Genomic DNA, 24,140 nt, shown 5'->3' on the forward strand with positions numbered 1-24,140 from the left:
TTGGTTGGGAGCTGGCTGGGGATGGGAAGTGCTTAACTTAAAGCCCAACAGTGCCGTGATGGACGGCAAGGACAGGACATTGGCTCTCCTGTCTAAAATAAAGCAGGTGCTCAAGCTGTCACGGGGTCCCCGGGCGCTGCTCTGGAGCTGCTCCCCACCAAGCCAGGCAGGGCTCTGGGGAGCCTCCTCTCCCTCGGAGCAGCCTGTCTGCAGGGCAAGGAGCTCCCACGGCTTCACCTCCTGGGTCTCTCCTTGGAGCATTCAGCATCCTCTGCCCCTCCGTGTGCTTCCCCCAGCGAGTCCGCCCCAGCGGGGTTCTGGGGGGGCCACAGGGTCCTGCCCCCCCACTGCGCAGTCAGGCGTGACTCTCAGCCAGCCAGTAACACAGAGGTTTATTCGATGACAGGAACACGGGCTAAAACAGAGCTTGTAGGTACAGAGAACGGGACCCCTCAGACGGGTCCATTCTGGGGCCCAGTGAGCCAGACACCCCCGTCTGCCCTCACTTCCCGTCCCCAGCCAGCCCCAAACTGCAACCCCCCCTCCAGCCCCTCCTCCTCTGGGCTTTGTCTCTTTCCTGGGCCAGGTGGTCACCTGATCTCTTTGTTCTCCAACACCTTCAGCTGGCACCTTTGCAGAGGAGGGGCCCAGGCTGTCAGTTGCTAGGAGACAGAGTCCCAGGCATTTAGGTGCACTGGCCCTTTGCTCTGCAGCAACCACACACCCTGATCCCACCACCTGGATACTTAAGAACTGCATGGGGCAACCTGAGGCACCAACACAGTATTCAGAGGAACATTAAGAACATTCCCCGTTTGTCTCACAGGCGTTTGCAGGATCAGGGCGTTAGCGGCTCGTCCGTATATTGAGAATTAAACAGCAGAACAGGAGCACCCCAGGGCACAGCCAGTGCCAGGGCGATGGCGGCTGCAGCGCACCCCAGGGAGCCAGGCTGGGGAGCCAGACATGCCACCAGCGCCCCCCACACCTGCGAAGTCCGACCTGAGCTCTTGGAGCTCAGCCAGCCCCCTCTGGCTCTGTGGGGCAGGGACCTCACCCCCCGCAGCATCTTTCCATCTCCCAATGCCAAAGCCCCGGCCCCGCTTCCCTCCGGCTCCCTGCCGAAACCCGGCCCCAGCGGCTGGGACTCCACGCTGGGACTCCCGGTGCGCGAGCGAGCGCCCCCCCCGGCCTGGCCTGGCCTGGGCACGGACCGAGAAGCCCCCAGCAGGATAAGCCACCTCTAGTCTCCCGAGTCCAGCCCGCCTGGCCGCGTGGGGAGGAACCTGCTGTCTCCTCCCCCTGCCCCGCGCCGAGCAGAGCGGAAGCAGCAGCGGGCAGGGGTGAGAGGTGAGCGGCAGCCGCTCTTGGTGCCCCAGGCGGCCGCCTAGTTTGCCTAGTGGTTACACGGGCTCCCTGGGGGCAGGTTATAGCGTGTTAAGCCCAGGGGGAGTCACCCTGCCCGCCCAGCTGCTGCAATTGACTCCGGAGCAGGGGCAGCCTCACGCTGGCTCCCCGCTCCCCCCCGTGCGTCTCAGCTGGCCGGGGAGGAGAGCTCGGCCTCGTGGTCTCGTCCACCCTCTGCTGTGACCAGAAGCAGATTAGGGGCTTGTGGAGCCCTGGGCCAGAGCAAGTGGGGGTCCCAACCCACCCCAATTGGCTGGGGCCCGTGGGCACAGGCTAATCTGCCACTGGCTGCGATGGCCACCAAGGGCCAGTGATACTAGTGGGGGGCACGTTGGGAGATGAACAACCCTGCCCCGACTCACCCCACACAGCCCCCAAGGGGCCGGTGCACAGATTCCCGTTGGCAGGTTCCCCCAATGGCAAGTGTTGGCAGAGCCGGGGCAGGCTGCATGGCTGGGTAGTGCCCCCGCCCGTTAACCCCCCCGGGCCTGGATCACTGGCACAGACAAGCCCCGGCCAGACGGAACCGGAGCCGAGCACAGGGCCTGGAGGGACTCGGTGTTTCGGAAAGGCCACTTTCCCCAGGGGCTGTCGCCTCCCGGAGCCAGCTCTGAGGGATGCTCTGACTCTGCCTTAGCAGCGCCCCGCCCCAGCCCCACTCCCACTGCCGGGGGAGGCAGCTGGTTCCCAGGGGCAGGCTGGCCTGGGGCAGACCCCTCCCGCTCTGTGGGGCACAGCAGTGCCCCCTTGTCCGTGGAGTGCAGAGCCCCACCCGCAGCAGGTGTGTGGGTTACACAGGCAGGCACCTGTGATTAACCTGGGCTGGGCAGGTTCCTGCGGCAGAGGGGGGCCCGGTGCGTGGCCCCGGGCCCTGGGCTGCTGCAGTCTTTCCGGAGCATGGGAGCCGGGAGAGAACCCAGGCGTCCAGCCCTGTGCTCCAGGTGGTGAGGGGCTGGGCACGGCTGTCTCTGGTGGATTCAATGAGCCCAGGGCTGTTCTCAGGGTGATGCCCCTAGGTCCAGGAAGCGAAGCGTGTGGCTGGCAGGGCAGGGTCCCTGCTTTGCACCGGAGGCTGCACAGATTGGCAGGCAGACGAGAGGGTGGAGTACGTGCAGTAAGGGAGTACGTGTAGGAAAACTTTATAGGGTGTCAAATGCTGCTTTCACTTTTGGTTTTCAGCCAAGCTGGGAGTGTGTGTGGAGTGAGCACACGCAGCAGTGCCAGGAGCACCCAGCAGCCCCCAGCACCCACCCCAGCCCCGGTGAGTGAGGGCTGGGCACCGAGCAAGGTGGCAGGGCTGGTGATTGTCACCTGGGCAGGCTGCGGGCGGGGAGGTGGACGGGGGTACTGGGCTCTGGTGTTGGCTTGGTCAGGGGGTTGCTTTCACGTCTGACCCTCACGGTGCCAGCTGCTGCTCTGGCATATGGGGAGGTGCCGGCTCGGAGATGAATTCATGTGGGACCCCTCCCACAGGCCCGGGCTGAGGAGCTGTCGGCCCATGTGGCAGGCCGGTGAGCAGTGCCAGGTTTCTCAGCGGCGGGGCCGGGATGCTCCCAGCCTGTACAGCCAGCTCAGCACCCACCGATTTCCCCGGCGGCTCCTCTACCAAGGGGCGACCTGGGGAGCCTGGACCAGGCAGCCCGGCTGCTCCCTGAGCCTCGGGCGGCAGCACCCGCTGGGACCCCGGCATGTGACTACAGTCAGGTCCGAAAGCCCAGTGCCCTGGGGTCACACCCTGCTCCCCCGCGGAGCCGCCCGCTGCTCCAGCTGCTAGTTGGGAGGGGGAGGGCTCGTTAATGTGGCTGCCTAATTAATGGCACAAATAATCGCTGAGCTAATTCAAACATTGGGCTCAAATCTACAAGTGCTAATTGGAACTGAAGGTAAATGCAAATTGGCCTGGAAATAGTCTGTCCCGGCTCGGCAGGGGGGCAGCCCCACACTCTGTCTCCTCCCCGCAGTCTGAGACGCCCCGCCAGGGAGCCACGGCTCTCCCGCCGCCTTCGCCCCAGGGCAGAAACACCTGCCAGGACCGGCCTCTGCCAGGGCACTCAGAGAGCGGCGCCAGGACTGGGTGCTCGGGCTGCTTGCGGGCGCCTGGTCCCGTCAGTGTCCCTGGCCCCACTGCCCCCACCCACTGCTTGGGGACAGGCCTGGCTGGAGCAGCTGGGGCTGGACACGAAAGCAATTCCCCCAAGGATCCCAACGTGGCCCAGGGAGTCCCCTCCAGCCCTGAGCGCTGCAATGGGGGACGCAGGCTCCTGGGCTCCAGCCAGCTGGAGAGAAATGCAGGGTGCCAGTGGGGCATGGCACATCCTGGCCCCAGGAAACGCCCCCTTCCGGGTGCTTAGTGTGGTGGGATCCCGGTGCCCGTCTGCAACTCGCCCTGGCAGAGCCGGTTCCAAGGAGAGTCTGGAGCCTTTCCTGGCACAATGAGGCTGTTCTCTAGGGGTCCCAGTGATTCCCCCCCCCCCTCGGCAGCAGGGTGACAGCCTGGGAGGGGGCACCAGTGGTGCCGTAGGTCAGGGGCCGGGTGCATTGGCAGAGCTGGAGGGAGCACCAGCGGTGCCGTAGGTCCAGGGGCGTCTCCAGCCCCAGCATGCCAAGCGCGTGCTTGGGGTGGCATGCCGCGGGGGGCGCTCTGCCGGTCGCCGCGAGGGCGGCAGGCGGCTCCGGTGGACTTCCCACAGACATGCCTGCGGAGGGTCTGCTGGTCCCGCAGCTCCGGTGAACCTCCCAGGAAATCCTCTGGAGCCGCGGGACCGGCGACCGGCAGAGCGCCTCCCACGGCGTGCTGCCGTGCTTGGGGCGGTGAAATGGCTAGAGCCGCCCCTGTGTAGGTCAGGGGCCGGGTGCATTGGCAGAGCTGGAGGGGGCACCAGTGGTGCCGTAGGTCAGGGGCTGGGTGCATTGGCAGAGCTGGAGGGGGCACCAGTGGTGCCGTAGGTCAGGGGCCGGGTGCATTGGCAGAGCTGGAGGGGGCACCAGTGGTGCCGTAGGTCAGGGGCCGGGTGCATTGGCAGAGCTGGAGGAGGCACCGTTGGTGCCGTAGGTCAGGGGCCGGGTGCATTGGCAGAGCAGGAGGGGGCACCAGTGGTGCCGTAGGTCAGGGGCCGGGTGCATTGGCAGAGCTGGAGGAGGCACCGTTGGTGCCGTAGGTCAGGGGCCGGGTGCATTGGCAGAGCAGGAGGGGGCACCAGTGGTGCCGTAGGTCAGGGGCCGGGTGCATTGGCGGAGCTGGAGGAGGACTGGCTGGGGGGGCAGGTCAGAGGCCTTGGCAGAGCAGCGGGTACAAAGCTGGCACAGTGGCACTAGAGTTCCCTGGTGAATGTCCCAGCGAGGGGCAGCCCCAGAGGCTGGGCCCAGCCGCAGGCTCTGCGCCCGCAGGGGCAGCAATGACTGTGACACAACCCACTTCCTGGGGCTGAGCCGGCCGCCACCGCCAGTTCAGTCAGTGCTGGGGGGGTCCAAGCAGCTCAGGGTAGAGACCTGCTCGCCCCCCCCCCCCCCCGCCCTGCCCCATGGCGCCAGAGCCCAGCCTGGCCAAGCAGCAGGTTTGGCTCTGGTGGGGGGGGGGCTGCTCCCAGCCCCGCCCCGTGAAAGGCAGCATCATGGGGTCAAGCCCTGCCTCAGGGGGCACCCGGGGCAGCCCCATGCCGCCCGGTGGGGCACAGAGAGCCAGGGCGGGGCACAGAGAGCCGGGTCTGGGGCAGCCCCACACTGCCTGGCAGGGCACAGAGATCTGGGGTGGGGCACAGAGAGCCAGGTCTGGGGCAGCCCCACACTGCCTGGCAGGGCACAGAGATCCAGGGTGGGGCACAGAGAGCCGGGTCTGGGGCAGCCCCACACTGCCTGGCAGGGCACAGAGAGCCAGGGTGGGGCAGCCCCACGCTGCCGGGCAGGGCACAGAGATCCGGGGTGGGGCACAGAGAGCCAGGTCTTGGGCAGCCCCATGCCGCCCGGTGGGGCACAGAGAGCCGGGTCTGGGGCAGCCCCATGCCACCCGGTGGGGCACAGAGAACTGGGTCTGGGGCAGCCCCATGCCGCCCGGTGGGGCACAGAGAGCCGGGGTGGGGCAGCCCCACACTGCCTGGCAGGGCACCGAGAGCCAGGGTGGGGCACAGAGAGCCGGGTCTGGGGCAGCCCCATGCCGCCCGGTGGGGCACAGAGAGCCGGGGTGGAGCAGCTCCACACTGCCTGGCAGGGCACAGAGAGCCAGGGTGGGGCACAGAGAGCCGGGTCTGGGGCAGCCCCGTGCCACCCGGTGGGGCACAGAGAGCCGGGGTGGGGCAGCCCCATGCCGCCCGGTGGGGCACAGAGAGCCAGGGCGGGGCACAGAGAGCCGGGTCTGGGGCAGCCCCACACTGCCTGGCAGGGCACAGAGAGCCGGGGCTGGGCACCGAGATCCGGGGTGGGGCACAGAGAGCCGGGGTGGGGCAGCCCCACACTGCCTGGCAGGGCACAGCAGCTGGTGCCTCCCTCCAGCAAGGAGCTGGGGACCCCCAGCCGCAAGGACTCCCAGGCTGCCCCCGCTTGCTCAGCCTGGCCATGCCGTCCTGCAGCCCCCCAGGGCCGTGGCAGCGGGAGGGCTGGGGCTGGGGTTGCCTCGGCCCTGGGCCGCGTGGCAGAACCAGGACGGGAGGGCTCTGGCGACCCCAGTCAGGGCCTGTCTCTCCCCGGTGCCCTGCGCTGGGGCGGGACTGGAGCCTGCTGTCAGAGCATTGCCCCCCCCCCCGCCCCCGGCCCGCTGGCCGTGCTGGGCTCTGCTCAGGCTGGGCGCCCTGCAGGGACCCTGGGGGGGGGGGATGGCAGCTGCTTTCAGGGACGGGGAGGGGGCGCAAGGTGGGTGGTGGCCAGGCGAGGACTGAGCTCTGGCTGCCGTCAGGTTAGGGCTGAAATCAGATCTGGGTGAGGGGACGGGAAGGGGCAGGCAAAGGAGGGAATGGGCAGGGCGGGGGAAGGGGCAGGCAAGGGGGGGAAAGGGGCAGGGCGGGGGGGGGACGGGCACAGTGAGGCAACAGGCAGTTACACAAGCACAAACTGACTAGCAGTTTCCTGTTCCCTGCCAGCTCACCCTGTTCCCAGAAAGGGCTGGGCCTGACCCTGGGCAGCGTGTGGGGGGAGGAAGCTGTGGGGTGACGCTAGTGCCAGCCCCACAGCTAAGCCCTGGGGCACAGCGGCTGCGCCGTGGCAGGGGAGCTGGTCTCCCAGCATTGGGCACTGCCAGCGGCCGGCAGCTGGCGCTGTTCACGCATTGGCAGGGCCAGCTCCAGCGGGTGTCCCGGGGGCGGCGCTGCCGGGGGTGCTGTGCCCAGGCTGGGAGTGGGTCCATCGCTTGGTGCAGGGGGGCGCAGCGTCATCACGCTGGGTATCGCTTCGGGGCAGCCAGGCCGTGACAGCACGCGGCAGCGTTCGGCTCGCCATACTCAGCTCTGGGCTCCTGCCCCGGGGCAGATTGGCCCCAGCGCCGGGCTGTGTGCCAAGGCAGTGCCCGGGGCGAGTTGTCCTGAAGGCCCCAGTTCCCCAGGCTCATGGCATTTCCTGTCACTTGGCCTGAGGCCTTCCTCAGTGGGACTTGGGGGGCTGCCGAGGCAAAGCTCTGGCCGGGGTGGCCATGCAGCGGGCGTCCCTCGGCCGGCTGTCGGTGCCCAGGAGGGCGCACGGTGCCACGGGCTGCGTTTCTGTGGGTGGCTCTGTGACGGCCGGGCAGCGTGTGCCTGTGTCATGGCCTCCCAGGGCCCAGGCTCTCGGCTCCGTAGGGCCCTTGGGAGGAACCCCCTTCAGAGCGACAGCCCTTCTCAGGGGGCCGCTCTCTCTTCCGCCTCCCAGGCCTGCACCTCTCTGAGCCTCCAGCATGCCTGGCTCTGCTGTGGGCCCCCACAGGGAGTCCCCTTGCTCTGGGCCCCCGGGGCCTCCACACCCAGAGGGAATAATGCCCCCCCCCGCCCCCGATCTCCAGCCTTAAGTGACTCTCAGCCAGGATAAAACAGGAGGCTTTTGAACGTCTGAACCCAGCCCAGGCCGTTCCCAGGGACTCTGGCCCTGGCCAGTCTCAGCACCATCCATCTGGGCCTGTCCCACACCCCGGGTGGCTCAGGCTGCCTTTTGTCCCCAGTCCAGCAGCAGCCCCCTCCTTCCAGCCGATCATCCTACATCATGTTCCCCACCAGCCCCTCCTCCGTCCTTTGTATCCGTCCCAGGCAACCAGGTCACCTGGGCCCTCCTTCCGCCGTCCTTTGTTCCCACTAGCTGGCCCCGACGTCCCTCCTCAGCCCACTGTCCCCCCACTGGGCACCCAATCTCCAGGCCATTGTCCGGGGTCCTGGCTGGTAGGCGAGGTCACACCTGGTCCCCATCCCCCACTGTGCCGCTAGCAGTGTGGGCTAATGGCTCATTGGAAGGTGACAGGGCCAGGAAGTTAATTACCTCCCAGACTGACTTGAACCAGGGCCGAGCTATACAGCCTGGTTAGGAAGGGCTGTAAATGAGCAGAGCCTTGACATGCAGCTGCGGGAAGTGTTAGAGGTAGAAGGGGAGGTGTTTGCTCAGGGCTTGGGATGGAAGCAAACAAGCCTTGTTTATTGCTAGAGCTTTAATTCAAAGATCAAAAAGGGACATTAACGTTTGTGATGATACTTGGATACATGGCTGGACTTTACAAAAACTAGACAAGCCATTTACAACACCAACTTCGCCTCTCTACAAAGGAAAAAGGACACTAAACTATCTAAACTGCTACATGCCACAAGGAGCCACAACAGTAGTTCCCTTCCAGCTACACTCTTAGCCCGGCAGAAGAGTCTGTCCTATCTTGGGGCCTCTCCTTTGTCCCTCCAGACCCACGAACATGATACAGTTCTGCGGTGACCTAGAATCCTACTTTCGATGTCTCCGACTCAAAGAATATTTCCAACATCCCTCTGAACAGCCTATTAACCCACAGAATCCTCCCTACCAGCTCTACAAAAACAGGGATTCTGCGTGGACCCCTCTGGACGGTCGAAACAACAGACTGGACTTCTACATAGACTGCTTCCGTCAATGGGCAAAGGCTGAAATTGTGGATAAACAATATCACTTGCCCCATAACCTCAACCATGCTGAACGCAAAACCATCCACAGCCTCAGGAACAACTCTGACATCATAATCAAAAAGGCTGACAAAGGAGGTGCTGTCGTCATCATGAATAAATTGGAATATGACCAAGAGGCTGCCAGGCAGCTTTCTAACACCACATTCTACGGGCCATTATCCTCTGATCCTCTGATCCCACTGAGGATTACCTAAAGAAACGACACCATCTGCTAAAAAAACTCCCTGACAAAGCACAGGAACAAATCTGTACAGACACATGTCTAGAACCTTGACCATGTGTATTCTATTTGCTACCCAAGATCCATAAACCTGGAAATCCTGGACGCCCCATCATCTCAGGCATTGGCACCTTAACAGCAGGATTGTCTGGCTATGTGGACTCTCTCCTCAGGCCCTACATTACCAGCACTCCCAGCTATCTTTGAGACACCACTGACTTCCTGAGGAAACTACAATCCATCAGTGATCTTCCAGAAAACACCAGCCTGGCCACTGTGGATGTGGAAGCCCTCTACACCAACATCCCACACAAAGATGGACTACAAGCCATCAGGAACAGTACCCCTGATAATGTCACGGCAAACCTGATGGCTGAACTTTGTGACTTTGTCCTCACCCACAACTATTTCATATTTGGGGACAATATATATCTTCAAGTCAGTGGCACTGCTATGGGTACCCGCATGGCCCCTCGGTATGCCAACATCTTTATGGCTGACTTAGAACAACGCTTCCTTAGCTGTCGTTCCCTAACGCCCCTACTCTACTTGCGCTACATTGATGACATCTTCATCATCTGGACTTATGGAAAAGAAGCTCTTGAGGAATTCCACCATGATTTCAATAATTTCCATCCCACCATCAACCTCAGCCTAGATCAATCCACACAAGCAGTGCATTTCCTGGACACTACTGTGCTAATAAGCGATGGTCACATAAATACCACCCTATACCGGAAACCCACTGACTGCTATACTTACCTACATGCCTCCAGCTTCCATCCAGGACACACCACACGATCCATTGTCTGCAGCCAAGCTCTAAGATACAACCGCATTTGCTCCAATCCCTCAGACAGAGACAAGCACCTACAAGATCTGTATCAAGCATTCTTAAAACTACAATACCCACCGCTGAAGTGAAAAAGCAGATTGACAGAGCCAGACGAGTACCCAGAAGTCACCTCCTACAAGACAGGCCCAACAAAGAAAGTAACAGAATGCCACTAGCTGTCACCTACAGCCCCCAACTAAAATCTCTCCAGCGCATCATCAAAGATCTACAACCTATCCTGAAGGACGATCCCTCACTCTCACAGATCTTGGGGGACAGACCTGTCCTCGCTTACAGACAACCCCCCAACCTGAAGCAAATACTCACCAGCAACCACACATCACTGAACAAAAACACTAACCCAGGAATCTACCCTTACAACAAAGCCCGTTGCCAACTCTCTCCACATATCTATTCAAGGGACACCATCATAGGACCTAATCACATCAGCCACACCATCAGGGGCTCATACACCTGCACATCTACCAATGTGATATATGCCATCATGTGCCAGTAACGCCCCTCTGCCATGTACATTGGCCAAACCGGACAGTCGTTACGCAAAAGAATAAATGGACCCAAATCTGACATCAGGAATCATAACACTCAAAAACCAGTAGGAGAACACTTCAACCTGTCTGGTCACTCAATGACAGACCTGCGGGTGGCAATTTTGCAACAGAAAAGCTTCAAAAACAGACTCCAAGGAGAAACTGCTGAGCTGGAATTGATATGCAAACTAGATACAATCAACTTAGGTTTGAATAGGGACTGGGAATGGCTGAGCCATTACAAACATTGAGTCTATCTCCCCTTGTAAGTATTCTCACACTTCTTATCAAACTGTCTGTACTGGGCTACCTTGGTTATCACTTCAAAAGGAGTTGGGGTTTTTGGGGTTTTTTTTTCCTTACTTAATTGGCCTCTTAGAGTGGGTTGGGCAACTCCCACCTTTTCATGCTCTCTGTATGTGTATATCTCTCCTCACTTTCCATGTTCCATTCTATGCATCCGATGAAGTGGGCTGTAGCCCACGAAAGCTTATGCTCAAATACATTTGTTAGTCTCTAAGGTGCCACAAGGACTCCTGTTCTTTTTGCGGATACAGACTAACCCGGCTGCTACTCTGAAACCTAGTATTGTCTGTGTGTCTCTTTGAAGGTTGTGGTGACCTGTATCTGAACTGTTTGATGGATAAATGACCCTGTGCTCATTGCCAGGATGGTTGGGAGAAGGAGAGTGAAGCCGATTGTTTTCTCAGGCCAAAAGGCTGCTGGAAATGTATAAAAACCCTGGGACATGATCCTGCTTCATCGCAGATCTGCTCTGGGTTTCAAGAGGGGGAAACCTTAAACCATAAGGATTAAGATCCCCAGTCCCTGACTGGAGCCACCTGCATATGGACACTGAACTATAACCTAGCGACTATTTCTAAAAGGACTTTTGGCAACTACAAGCTCATCTCTGCTGTGTCTGAACCTCAAGAATTGAATTCAAGTCTGTCTGTATAGTGATCTTTTACCCAACACTCTCTCTCTTTTCTTTTTTAATACATTTTAGCTTAGTTAAGAATTGACCATAGCGTGTATTTTGGGTAAGATCTAAGTTCTAATTGAACCTGGCTGTCATCTGTCAAGGGTTGACAGAACCTTTTCTTTTATATGATGAGATCAGATTTTCAGTAACCATCATCATATCTGACGTGTGTCTGGACGGAGACCTGAGGCTGGGCACATTAAGGAAACTGCACTATTTGGACTTCTGAGTAACCAGGGAGGTCCTATAGAAGCTGTTCTGCGCTGGTTGGTAAATCTAAGTATTGGAAGATCCACCAGCGTCTGGGGTTTGTCTGCCCCGGTCTGTTTGCAGTTCACCCTGAGTGACCTCAGCTGGCTCCCACGGGCAGCACCATCACACTCACTTCGTTACACACGCAGAACAGGGAAACCGAGTCCCCCGCACTCTGCACGCGACCCACTGAAAACACAAGACAATCCCCCGCTTCGGCACAGCCTGTCATGGCGCCCCAGGCCCGGCGCTCTCACACAGCTCTCAGCAGTCCCTGGGGGGTCCCTTTCGGAGTGTCAGCCCCTGTAGGGTCACCCTCTCGCTGGGCTCAGCCCCTCGGCTTCCCCACCTCCTGGGACTGACCCCCAGAGTCCTCAGCACCCCCGGGTCACGCTGTGAGCTTCCTGCAGCGAGTGCACCTGGGTTGGGCGCCCGAGGGAGCCATCACCCCCGGCTGCCTGACCCTGGAGTGACTCCCCACCAGCGCTGGGACAGCAGGAGGGTTAGGAGGTGTCTGGACACAGCAGAGACAAAGTATCAGCCTGGTCCGGCTGGGGCAGTGCAGAGCCCGGACGTTTCTCCCCTGCCTCCAGCAGCCCCACCTCAGGCCTCTGTCCTCAGCTGGTCACACCTGGCTGGCTTCTCAAGGATGGGGCCAGCCAGGGTTGGGTGTCGCTAGGTGCCAAATGGCCAGTGTCTTCTGGGTCTCGCCATGGGCCTGGGGCCCAGGCAGCCTGTATTGCTGGGCTTCTGCAAAGACCAAACATCCCTGTCCCCTCACCTAGTCACCCATGGACCACGTTGGGGAAACTGAGGCACACACACTATTCATCCAAAATAATATGAAAAATTCCCACTCTGTCACAGCCCCCTCCATGTGTGGTTGTGCAGCTGCCAGGGCTGGGCGTGTGTCAGGCTTTGTGGTTAATCAGTGCTCAGGGATCCGCCGCTCTCTGCGCTCACAGGGGTGAGGCTCAGGATTCGCACCCTGCTGGGGTGAGGCACTGGGGTGGGGTTGGGGGCTCATGCTGGGGCCGCTCCACATGAATTATTGCAGCTGCTGAGCTCTGGGGGCGCTGGCAGAGGCTGGCTCTGCCTCCTGCCGCTGGGAAGTGCCAGTGCCCTGGCGAGGCTGGCAGCTGGGGAGCCCCCTTGGCCTCTGGTTGTGGAAGGGCTCTGGGCTCGAAGGCAGATGCACCCACTGAGACGCCTGCTCCTCCCAGAGCATGGCAGGTGCCTGGCCCGCAGGGCAGGGGCTGGGGGGGCCATAGGCTGGCTCTGCAGCTGCCCTTGGCACAGGGAACTGACCCTGCTCTCTGCCCCTGCAGGCCCCAGATGAGTTCCGGCCAGGAGACGCCCTTGGTGGGGAAGCCCCTCCCGAGCCAGCTGAGCCCCACGTGCCCTGGCCATGGGCTGGCTGGCGTCAGCGAGAGCGGCAGCCCCCAGGCCCAGAGCCGGCACCTCACCGCGCAGGTAAACCCCCACTTGCTGCCCTGCTGCCAGCGCTGGCGCTCTGCTGGGGGCGCCCCCTGACCAGCCCTGCCTCCCCTCCCAGATGCAGAGCTCCCTGCAGCCCCTGTGCCTGTCGCTGGAGACCCTCCATCGGGTCAAGGGCCGCATGCTGGAGGCCATGGAGCGGGGCCTGAGCCGCCGGACGCACTCCCAAGCCACGGTGCGCATGCTGCCTGCCTTCATCCGCTCCACCCCGGACGGCACTGGTAAGGGCCAGGCTGGGGGTGCCCGGGGCTGGGGGCCCTCCTGGTACGCGCCCCAGGCTCCCGCTCCAGGGCCAGTGCTTTGGGGTGCTCCGGAGCCTGGGTGTCAGCGCCCCCCCGTTCCTGCTGGGCTGTGGCTGGGGGAGGGGAGCCAGGCTGGGCCCCACACTAAGAACAGGGGCTCGGTGCCGCAGCCCAGAGGCAGGGCCCAGCCCATCGTGTGCAGCCGGCATGGGGCCTGCACTCCTGCCCGCTCGCTGTCCCTGTCGCCTGGCGTCAGGCCTGCCCTGGGACCTGCGAGCCCAGCGCTGAAGACTGGCTAGTGAGCTGCACCCCAGAGACCCCGGCGAGGGGTGCGGTGCCAGCGCTGGGGGGGACACGGCTGCACAAGCTGGTGAGTGGAGCCCATCAGGGATGGTACTGCTGAGCGACGGGGTCCCCGGATCTGCCAGCCAGGCAGGGCACAGAGCACCCGCGTCCTGGGGTGCCCCCCTGTATGCCAGGCTGGACACCCAGGCCCTGACACCACGTCTGCTTGTCGGGCAGAGAGAGGCGAATTCCTGGTGCTGGAGCTGGGAGACGACCATTTGCGGGTGCTGCTGATGGAGCTGTCGGGGGACACAGACCAGAGGGTGACGATGGAGGAACAGCACTTTCCTGTGCCAGACGCAATCGCCCAGGGCCCTGGCGAGAAGGTACGGGGGCAGGGCACCCTCGCTCCTGCTGGGTGGGCAGGAGGTGGGACTGCGGCTGGCTCCAAGCCAGCCAGTTCTCCGGCCCCACACAGCCGGCGCCGGGCAGAGGGTCCCCGGGAGCCGGGCAGCCTGGGGGTGGTGGGAGCTGTGAGCCCTGCGCCCGCACACCGGAGCCAGGAGCCGGCAGAGGGGCAGGCTTGGCCCCGGGCGAGGGGCAGCCTCTGCCCTGCTAATTCCCAGCCTCGCTCCCCAGCTCTTTGCCTTCCTGGCGACGTGCCTGTGGGAGTTCCTGGACAGGCTCCACGTGCCCCGGACAGACTTCGAGCTGGGCTTCTCCTTCCCCTTCGCCTGCAGGCAGACGCGGCTGGACCAGGTGAGCGCTGGGGGAGCTGCAGGAGGGTTGGCCACATGCGTTGGCTGGGGGCTCCCTGCAGGGGGCGCTGCAGGGGGGTTGCCCGGGCGCATTGGCCGGGGGATCCCTGCAGGGGGCGCTGCAGGGGGATTGCCCGGGCACGTTGGCTGGGGGCTCCCTGCAGGGGGCGCTGCAGGGGGGTTGCCCGGGCGCATTGGCCGGGGGATCCCTGCAGGGGGCGCTGCAGGGGGATTGCCCGGGCACGTTGGCTGGGGGCTCCCTGCAGGGGGCGCTGCAGGGGGGTTGCCCGGGCGCGTTGGCCGGGGGCTCCCTGCAGGGGGTGCTGCGGGGTGTGGGGCAGGGCTGGCTGACCCCAGTGCCTGGGCTCTTTCCCTGCAGAGCTACCTGATCTCCTGGTCGAAAGGCTTCCAGTGCCCCGGCGTGGAGGGGCGAGACGTGGTGGCGTTACTGCAAGAAGCCATCAACAAGCAAGATGTAAGGGGGGAATACGGGGGGGGGGGGCAGTGCAGGGTGGAGGCTCCCTGGGTGGGGGTGGCGCAGTGTGGAGTGGGGGTCCCATGGGTGGGGCACTGCAGGGCAGGGTGGAGGTGGAGCAGGGTGGGGCGGGGCCCCCTGGGTGGGGCGGTGTGGGGCGGGTTGGGGGCTCCCGGGGGGTTGGTGGGGCAGTGTGGGGCAGGGCCCCCTGAGTGGGGCAGTGTGGGGTGGGGTGAAGGTTCCCGGGGTAGGGGTGGGGCAGTGTGTGGCAGGCTGGGGGCTCCCTGAGTGGGGTGGGGGGGCTCAGTGGGTGGGGCAGGGTGGGGCTCCCGGGGTAGGGGTGGGGCAGGCCCCGTGGGTGAGGCAGTGTGTGGCAGGTTGAGAGCTCCCTGGGTGGGGGCTCCATGGGCAGGGTGGGGGCTCCCTGGGTGGGGCGGGCCAGAGCGGGGTGGAGGTGGAGCAGAGTGGGGCGGGGCCCCCAGGGTGGGGCGGAGGCTCCGTGGACGGGTTACGATGGTGGCTGCTGATCGTGCCCCCTCTCTCTGCCCGGCCAGCGCTACCGTATCAAGGTCATCGCCGTGGTGAACGACACCACTGGCACGATGATGAGCTGCGATGCCAGTGCAGGGCCGTGCGAGGTCGGCCTGGTTGTCGGTGAGTGGGCCCCGGCTGGGGCCAGGGCGCCGGGGAGGCGTGGCACAGGGGTGGCTCTGGCATTCCCAGCCCCCTCACTGCTCTCCTGTACCCGGCAGACGCTGGCACCAACAGCTGCTTCATGGCGGAGGCGCGGCACGTGGAGGTGGTGGAGGAGAGCGAGGGCCGGATGGGCGTGGTCACCGAATGGGGCTCCTTCGGGGACAACGGCGCCTTGAACGACGTGCTGAGCCCCTACGACCACCAGCTGGACCAGGCCTCCCTGAACCCAGGGAGGGAGAGGTGGGGTCAGGGGCATCCCTGGCAGGGGAGGGGTGCGGAGCATTGGCTACGTCCGATTCCCCGTCAGTGGCACCTGCTTCCCAGCGCCTGAGCCAGGCCACCCATGCCCAGGGCTCTCCGGGGGTGCCGGGCCCCAGCCCCACGGCCGCCCATGCCCAGGGCTCTCCGGGGGTGCCGGGCCCCAGCCCCCCGGCCGCCCATGCCCAGGGCTCTCCGGGGGTGCCGGGCCCCAGCCCCACGGCCGCCCATGCCCAGGGCTCTCCGGGGGTGCCGGGCCCAGCCCCATGGCCGCCCGTGCCCAGGGCTCTCCGGGGGTGCCGGGCCCCAGCCCCACGGCCGCCCATGCCCAGGGCTCTCCGGGGGTGCCGGGCCCAGTTCCACAGCCGTCCGTGCCCAGGGCTGTTCTGTGCTGGGCTGGGCTGGGTGGTGGCCGTGCCCAGGACTGGGCTGGGCTGGGTCAGGGCCGCCCGGGGGGGGGGGGGGGCAAGAGGGGCAATTTGCCCCAGGCCCCGAGCCCCACAGGGGCCCCCACGAGAGTTTTTCGGGGCCCCTGTAGCGGGGTCCTTCACTCGCTCCGGGGGCCCGGAAAACTCTTGCGGGGCCGGGCGCAGGAGCTTCTTCGCTCCCGGTCTTCGCCGGCGGGGGGTCCTTCCGCTCCGGGGCAGAAGGACCCCCCGCTGGCGAATTACCGCTGAAGACGGAGCAGGACCCGCCGCCGAAGTTCAGCTCGGTCTTCGGCGGTAATTCAGCAGCGGGGGGCCCTTCCGTTCCGGGACCCACCGCCGAAGTGCTCGAAGACCGCTGGCGGGACCTCTCGCCGCCGAATTACCATCAAGACCAAGCTGAACTTCGGCGGCGGGTCCAGCTTCGGCGGTAATTTGGCAGCGGGGGGGGCCCCGCCGCGGGTCTTTGGGGCACTTCGGCGGTGGGTCCCGGAACGGAAGGGCCCCGCCGCCGAAGACCCCGGGCCCCCGGAATCCTCTGGGCGGCCCTGGGTTGGGTGGTGGCCGTGCCCAGGGCTGGGCTGGGCTGGGTGGTGGCCGTGCCCAGGGCTGTGCCCAGGGCTGGGCTGGGTGGTGGCCGTGCCCAGGGCTGGGCTGGGAGGTGGCCGTGCCCAGGGCCGTGCCCAGGGCTGGGCTGGGCGGTGGCCGTGCCCAGGGAGCGCTGGCCCTGTGGCCATGCCGAGTGGCTGGCGCGTGGCCCTGTGGCCGTGCCGAGTGGCTGGCGCGTGGCCCTGCCTGCCCAGCGCGCTGCTCACGCCCCTTCGCCCCCGCTCAGGTTCGAGAAGATGATCGGTGGCTTGTACTTGGGCGAGATCGTCCGGCACAGTCTGACCGAGCTCTTCAGCGGGCGCACGACCCCTGCCCTCCTGACCAAGGGGTCGGTCCAGACCCAGGACATCCTGGAGATCACCGAGTAAGTGGGTCCCCGGGGCGTGGGGTACACAGCAGCACCCCCTGCTGGCCAGGCCTGGCCTGCCCTCTGCACAGAGCCTGGCAGCCAATAGCTGCTGAGACCTGCAACCTCATTCCACTTGTGACCGAGTGACACAGGAACCCACCTGTGGTGTGGGAGCAAGTGCCCCCGTCCCCGCGCCCCAGTGGCAGGGCTCTGCCCCGAGCCCTCCCTGCACCCTAGGGGTGCTGGGCACACGGCCGGATGGAGTCTCTGTGACCCCTGTGCCCTCCCCTCCCCGGGGGTGCCAGGCCTGGAGGCCGATGGCCGGGCTCTGCCCCGTGCCCTCCCCGCGCCACGGGGGTGCCAGGCCTGGAGGCCGATGGCCGGGCTCTGCCCCCGCCCCGGGGGTGCCAGGCCTGGAGGCCGATGGCCGGGCTCTGCCCCCGCCCCGGGGGTGCCAGGCCTGGAGGCCGATGGCCGGGCTCTGCCCCGCACCCCGGGGGTGCCAGGCCTGGAGGCCGATGGCCGGGCTCTGCCCCTGTGCTCTCCCCGTGCCCCGGGGGTGCCAGGCCTGGAGGCCGATGGCCGGGCTCTGCCCCGCGCCCCGGGGGTGCCAGGCCTGGAGGCTGACGGCCGGGCTCTGCCCCTGTGCTCTCCTTCGCAGCGAGCAGGTAGGACTGGCCACGGCGCGGCGTGTCCTGCGGGCGCTGGGGCTGGAGGCGAGCGACCAGGACTGCTTCAACACGCAGCAGGTGTGCAGCGCCGTCTGCACTCGCGCCGCCGGCCTCTGCGCCGCCGGCCTGGCCGCCATCCTCAGCCACATGTGCAGGAGCCGGGAGCTGAGCCGCCTGAAGACCAGCGTGGCCGTGGACGGCGCCGTGTTCCGGGCCCATGCCAAGTAAGGGCCCCCAGGACGGTGCCGGGCACCGGGGAACACGGGGCCTGCTCCCAGGCATGCCAGCTGCCCCTCCGAGGGCGGAGTGGTGGGGAATGGGGTAGTGGGGCTGGTGCCGGGCCCTGGGATCCATGACCCCAGCTGGGCCCCATGGCGACAGGAGGGAGTTGTGGGCCCAGCACCCCCGGTGGGGGCTACGCTCCAGCCAGCTGGGGGCCCGGCTCCCCCACTCTCCTCCGCTGCTGCCCCTGTTCGAGGCCTTGTCCCTCGCCTGGCCCGGCCCCCGAGCCACCTCCAGACACTCCGGCGAGGCTGGGCCTGGCGCCTCGCCCCTCGGCTGCCGGGGGTCAGGGCGGGCCCGTGGGGAGCTGGCTGCTCTGCCAGCCCGTGCCAGGCTCTCCCTTGGCTCCCCAGGTTCAGGCAGACGCTGCAGCAGCTGGTGAAGCAGCTGGCCCCCGAGTGCGACGTCACCTTGGTGCAGGCGGAGGGCAGCGGCAAGGGGACTGGCATGGTGACTGCCGTGGCATCTAGACTGGCAGTCCAGCGCCGCCAGGTGAACCAAACCCTGGCACTGCTGCAGCTCTCGCCCGATGCCCTGGGCACGGTGCAGGCCTTGCTGAGACGGGAGATGGAGCTGGGGCTGAAGAAGGAGACACACGCCAGCTCCTCCGTCCGCATGCTGCCCACCTACATCTGTGCCACGCCCGACGGTTCGGGTGAGGGGCCGGCGGGCTGGGGATCTGTGGGGGGGCGCGGGCTGGGGGGCGCTGTGTGGGGTCATTCCTGCCTTGGGCCCCCCCCCCCCGCTGCCTCCCAGTGCTTCATCCCAGCCTGGGGGTCCCTGCGGGGAGATGGGGACACCGGGCCTCCCTCCATGGGTGCGGGAAGGGCTGGGGGTGAAGGGTGGGGCCCTGCAGGGCTAGGCATGGGGCGGGGGGTGCGCTGGCCGGCAGGCTCTGGGTGCCCGGAGCAGGACCTGGTGCCACCTGCCTGGCTCTGACCCCCCCGTGCCCTTTGCAGAGAGAGGCGACTTCTTGGCGCTGGACCTGGGCGGGACCAACTTCCGGGTGCTGCTGGTGAAGGTGGGCAGCCGGGAGCGGGGCGGCGTGCAGATCGTCAGCGAGATCTACTCCATCCCGCCCCACGTGGCCCAGGGCCCCGGCAGCCAGGTACCGCGGGCACACGGGTCCGGGGGGTGCGGGCGCCAGCTGGGGGCTCCCCTCCCACTCCGGAGGGGCTGGCCATGCTGCCCCTACACAGGGCCTGGCTTGGGGCTGTGCCCCCAACGCCCGGTGCCCCCAGGCGGTGCCAGGGCCCTGGGCGGGCTGCAGCCCCCACTGACCCTCCCCCAATCTCTGCAGCTCTTTGACCACATTGTCGAGTGCATCGCGGACTTCCAGACCAAGCAGGGCATGATGGGCCAGACGCTGCCGCTCGGCTTCACCTTCTCCTTCCCCTGCCAGCAGACCAGCCTGGACCAGGTGAGGGGCCGGGGCGCCCGGCGCTGCGCTGGCTGAGGGCACGTTACGCAAACACCCTGCCCGGGGGGGTCAGCCGCTGCCCTGAGCTCCCCCCTTGGGGCGCTAGGCAGGGGAAACGTTCGGGCCGCGGCCCCAGGGGGAGGCTGGGACGTGCCGGGAGGAGGCTGGGGGGGCACGGCCGTGAGGCTGGGACGTGCCGGGGGGAGGCTGGGGGGGGGCATGGCCCAGGGGGATGCTGGGACGTGCTGGGAGGAGGCTGGGGGGGCACGGCCGTGGCCCCAGGAGGAGGCTGGGACGTGCCGGGGGGAGGCTGGGGGCCGTGGCCAGGACAGGCAGCGCTTCCGTCCCTGCCTGCAGCTGGGGCCTGTCTTCCCAGCGCTGTTGGTGCTCAGCAGCCTGCCTGGTGCCAGGAGCCCGTTGATGCTAACGCCAGCGGGCTGGGTGGGTGCCCGCAGGCTGGTGCTACGACGCCACAGGTGTTACTAGCCAGCTTGCTGCTAAGTGGACTGTTCTGTAGCTTGTTGACTCTGAACCCTAATGACTGGTCCCCAGGGCATTCTGCTGAGCTGGACCAAAGGATTCAACGCCTCGGGCTGCGTGGGGCACGACGTGGTGAAGCTGCTCCGGGACGCTGTGAAGCGCAAAAATGTACGACACGGGGGCCTTGAGCCGGGGGTTGGGGGGGCGTTGTACTGGGCGGGTGGGGTGAGGCCTCGTAGGGCCAGGCCAGGCATCGTGCTGGGCGCGTCGGGCCAGGCGGGGCGTTAGGCACCTGGATGGGGTGTTGGGCCCGGCCGGGCATCGCGCCAGGCGCATCGGGCAGGGGGTTGGGTTGCCGGGGGGCTCAGGGCTGTGTGATGCTGTCTCGGCCTGACGGTGCCCCGGTGATGCCCAGGCTCAGGATGCTGGCGTGTCGGGGGCAGGGCCGGAGCCCTGTGGCCCTCGCCCGAGTCAGCTGGGGGGCAGGTGGGTGCCCAGCCTGGCTGAGGCTGGCAGCTCCCTCCAGGAGGACGCAGAGGGAGGGGCCGTTTCCCAGGGGACGGGGAGGGCAGTGTGCCAGTGCCGTTGCTCTGGCGACGGTGAATTGTGTTGCCTGGTAACGGGTCTCATTCTTTCTAGCACTTTGCGCTGGACGTGGTTGCCATAGTGAACGACACCGTGGGAACCATGATGTCGTGTGGCTACGATGACCCCAGCTGCGAGGTCGGCCTCATTGTGGGTAAGTGGCAGCCCCCCCACCCCCCCTGTGCCCAGCGGCAGGCGCACCCCCAGCCCCAGGGCACGCACTGCCCAGCTTGGGGGTGCAGGAGCCAGGACAGTGTTCAACCCCCCAGCCTGGCCCCCACCCCCTGCAGCACATGGCCTGTGCCCCCCCCCCAGCAGTGCTGCCCCCTTGGCATTGCCCGGCTCCAGGGGCTGGTGCAGCAGGGGAGGGGGCGACGCCGCCCCAGCCTGGCTGACGCCCCCTCCCTCCGTCCCGCCCAGGCACGGGCACCAACGCCTGCTACATGGAGGAGCTGCGGAACGTGGGCACCCTGGCAGGGGAGGAGGGGCGGATGTGCATCAACATGGAGTGGGGGGCGTTCGGCGACAACGGCTGCCTGGACGCCTTCTTCACGCCCTTCGACAGACAGGTGGACGAGGCCTCGCTGAACCCCGGCAGGCAGAGGTGGGGCACTGGGGGCAGAGGGACTAAGCAGGGGCTGCGCTGGGGCTGTACTGGGGTGGGGGAGCAATGGCCACACCACACCGGGCAGGGGGCCACACCAGGCCTGGGTAGAGGCCGCACCCGGGCAGGCCTGGCCAGGGGTCGTCCTGGGGCAGGGAAGGGGCTGGCCAGGGGCTGTACTGGAGCAGGGCAGGGGCTGGCCAGGGGTCGTCCTGGGGCAGGGCAGGCTTGGGCAGGGGGCTGTACTGGGGTGGGAAGGGGCTGGCCGGGCCAGTCCTGGGGCCGGGACCGTCCTGGGGCAGGGCAGGGGGCTGTGCTGGGGGCAGGGCAGGGGGCTGTGCTGGAGCAGGGCAGGCCTGGCCAGGGGTCGTCCTGGGGCAGGGCAGGGCTGGCCAGGGGCTGTACTGGGGTGGGGAAGGGGCTGGCCGGGCCAGTCCTGGGGCAGGGACCGTCCTGGGGCAGGGCAGGGGGCTGTACTGGGGCAGGGCAGGGGGCTGTGCTGGTGCCGGGCCGGCCTGGCCTGGGGTCGTCCTGGGGCAGGGCAGGGCTGGCCAGGGGCTGTACTGGGGTGGGGAAGGGCTGGCCGGGCCAGTCCTGGGGCAGGGACCGTCCTGGGGCAGGGCAGGGGCTGTACTGGGGCAGGGCAGGGGCTGTGCTGGAGCAGGGCAGGCCTGGCCAGGGGTCGTCCTGGGGCAGGGCAGGGCTGGCCAGGGGCTGTACTGGGGTGGGGAAGGGGCTGGCCGGGCCAGTCCTGGGGCAGGGACCGTCCTGGGGCAGGGCAGGGGGCTGTGCTGGGGGCAGGGCAGGGCTGCCCGGGCCGTCCTGGGGCAGGGCAGGGGGCTGTGCTGGGGTGGGGAAGGGGCTGCCCGGGCCGGGCCTGGGGCAGGGGCCGTCCTGGGGCAGGGCAGGGGGCTGTACTGGGGTGGGGCAGGGGCTGCCCAGGGCCGGTCCTGGGGCAGGGCAGGGCTGGCCAGGGGCTGTGCTGGGGTGGGGAAGGGGCTGCCCGGGCCGGGCCTGGGGCAGGGCAGGGGGCTGTGCTGACAGCCCGTCGGTCTCTCCTGCCGGGGCAGGTTCGAGAAGCTCATCAGTGGCATGTATCTGGGCGAGATCGTCCGGCGCATCCTGCTGGAGCTCACGGCCAAGGGGTGCCTGTTCCGAGGCCGCCCGTCCCCCAAGCTCCAGACCCCGGACATCTTCCAGACCAAGTTCCTGTCGTCCATCGAGAGGTGAGCGCGGGGGCAGGCGCTGTCGGGGCCGATGGCTCCTGGGACGCCAGCTGCCAGGCAGGGCAAAGGGCTCCAGCCCTCGCCACCGAGGGGCTCCTTTGGGGGCGGGGGGCAGGCCGAGGCCTGGGCCGCACTGACGGTGCCCCTGTGTCCCCACAGCGACGGCCTGGCGCTGCGGCAGGTGTGCGCCATCCTGGAGGAGCTGGGGCTGCACGTCAGCTGCGAGGACAGCGTGCTGGTGCGGGAGGTGTGCCAGGTGGTGGCCCGGCGCGCGGCCCAGCTCTGCGGGGCAGCCGTGGCTGCTGTGGTGGAGAAGATCCGGGAGAACCGGGGCCTGGAGCAGCTCGCGGTGACGGTGGGCGTGGACGGGACGCTCTACAAGCTGCACCCACAGTGAGTGGGGGCGGGAGGGGTGGCTGGGCCCTGCTGGCACGTGGGGGAGCACAGAGAGGAGGGGGCTCGGGGCCCCCCCTGGCTGTGCCAGCACCTGGGTGCAGAGGAGCTGCTTGCCCCTGCGCGGGGGCGGGGCAGGGCTGAGTTGCAGCAGGTGCAGCCGAGGGCCGGGACACTGGGTTTGCTTGTGGGTGAGCAAGGGAGAGTGGCAATGCCTGGCTGCAGGGCCCGGCGGGCAGTGAAGGGGGGGCTGGCTGCAGTGTCCAGTGAGCAGTGAAGGGGGGGCTGGTTGCAGTGTCCAGTGGGCAGTGAAGGGGGGGCTGGTTGCAGTGTCCTGCAGGCAGTGAAGGGGGGGCCGGTTGCAGGGCCCGGCGGGCAGTGAAGGGGGGGCTGGTTGCAGTGTCCAGTGGGCAGTGAAGGGGGGGCTGGTTGCAGTGTCCTGCAGGCAGTGAAGGGGGGGGCTGGTTGCAGTGTCCAGTGGGCAGAGTTGCAGGGCGCTTGGCCTCACCCCCCCCCCCCCTCTGCAGCTTTGCGCAGCACGTGCAGGCGACAGTGCGGCAGCTGGCCCCACGCTGCAGTGTCACCTTCCTGCAGTCGGAGGACGGCTCGGGGAAAGGCGCCGCGCTCATCGCAGCTGTTGCCTGTCGTGTCGCCCGGCACCAACGGGCCTGAGCCTGCCCGGGAGTCCTGCAGCGAGGGGAGAAGAGCTGGGTGCAGCCCTGCCCCGCCCCCGGCAGCTGGGACACGGACTCAGCCTGGGCCCTACGCCAAGGCCCCCGTGAGATGGGCTCTCCCCTGCCCCGGGCCAGGGCATCGCGCCATCTGACCTGGCATTTCGGGGGTGACGCATAAAGCAGCTTTTTGCAGCACTCAGCGGTGCCGTGTCTCTTGCTGCCAGCGCCGTGCGGGGAGGAGCTGGGGCGCCCAGGGAAGTCCCTGGCGACCCCGGAACCGGCTCCCGTCTGCGGCCTGCGCTGCCCTTCCCCCAGGGGTATTGCCCCCAGGCGGCCGGGTGGGTGGGGCCTGGAACACCCCCCCCCCCGCCCCGGTGCAGGCGCGAGCCCCAGCTAGCAATATAGATCCGATTTATTTACACGGTGCCGCTAGCCCCCCCCCCCCGCGGTGCCTGCTATGTACATAAGGCCAAGTGTAAATACGCGAATGCACTTGAATACAGAATTAAAAACCGGTCTTTACACAACATGGGACAGGGCCTGGCACCGCCCGGCCCCACACGGTTACAGCACGCACGACGCACACACAGCGCCCGGATGGGCTGGGTGGAGCCAGGCGGCCCAGCCCAGCGCCCCCCAGCGCCCCCGCCTGCAGCCCCCGCCCTGGCCTGTTCTTTGGCTCCAAGACACCCCCAAGGGGGCACTGGCCCACAGCCCCTTGGCATGCGGGGGGTCAGGGGAGTCCTAGCAAGGGGCACAGCCCCCCGCACTCAGGCAGTGCCAGCACTGGGGAGCCCCTGCCCCCCCACCCAGCCAGCTCCCTGCCCCCTGCGCAGGCCCCCGGGGGACGGCGCTGGCACCTCTGGG

The 24,140-nt window shown here is 66.5% G+C and overlaps 1 protein-coding gene across 1 annotated transcript; it reads left to right on the top strand.

Moving 5' to 3' along the window:
* The first annotated feature begins 2,569 nt into the window (after positions 1 to 2,569).
* On the top strand, positions 2,570 to 23,462 carry HK3 (hexokinase 3). The gene is made up of 19 exons (XM_039484888.1): positions 2,570 to 2,668; positions 12,673 to 12,817; positions 12,900 to 13,062; positions 13,606 to 13,754; positions 14,008 to 14,127; positions 14,506 to 14,601; positions 15,156 to 15,255; positions 15,354 to 15,537; positions 16,816 to 16,953; positions 17,600 to 17,833; positions 18,245 to 18,546; positions 18,851 to 18,999; positions 19,192 to 19,311; positions 19,864 to 19,959; positions 20,431 to 20,530; positions 20,797 to 20,980; positions 22,051 to 22,206; positions 22,366 to 22,599; positions 23,127 to 23,462. The coding sequence occupies exons 2-19, from the start codon at positions 12,680 to 12,682 to the stop codon at positions 23,269 to 23,271; spliced, it is 2,808 nt and encodes a 935-aa protein (XP_039340822.1). The 5' UTR covers positions 2,570 to 2,668; positions 12,673 to 12,679; the 3' UTR covers positions 23,272 to 23,462.
* Positions 23,463 to 24,140: the final 678 nt, after the last annotated feature.

The sequence above is a fragment of the Mauremys reevesii genome, linkage group 8 (genome assembly GCF_016161935.1).
Source record: "Mauremys reevesii isolate NIE-2019 linkage group 8, ASM1616193v1, whole genome shotgun sequence".
In the NCBI taxonomy this organism is placed as follows: domain Eukaryota; kingdom Metazoa; phylum Chordata; order Testudines; family Geoemydidae; genus Mauremys; species Mauremys reevesii.

Bases quoted from the DNA above. Each gene is read 5' to 3' on its own strand.
- HK3 (XM_039484888.1), top strand. From the start codon at position 12,680: ATGAGTTCCGGCCAGGAGACGCCCTTGGTGGGGAAGCCCCTCCCGAGC. The intron at 13,063-13,605 runs GTAAGGGCCAGG...CTTGTCGGGCAG, and splicing joins CTCCACCCCGGACGGCACTG to AGAGAGGCGAATTCCTGGTG. The intron at 15,256-15,353 runs GTGAGTGGGCCC...TGTACCCGGCAG, and splicing joins CGAGGTCGGCCTGGTTGTCG to ACGCTGGCACCAACAGCTGC.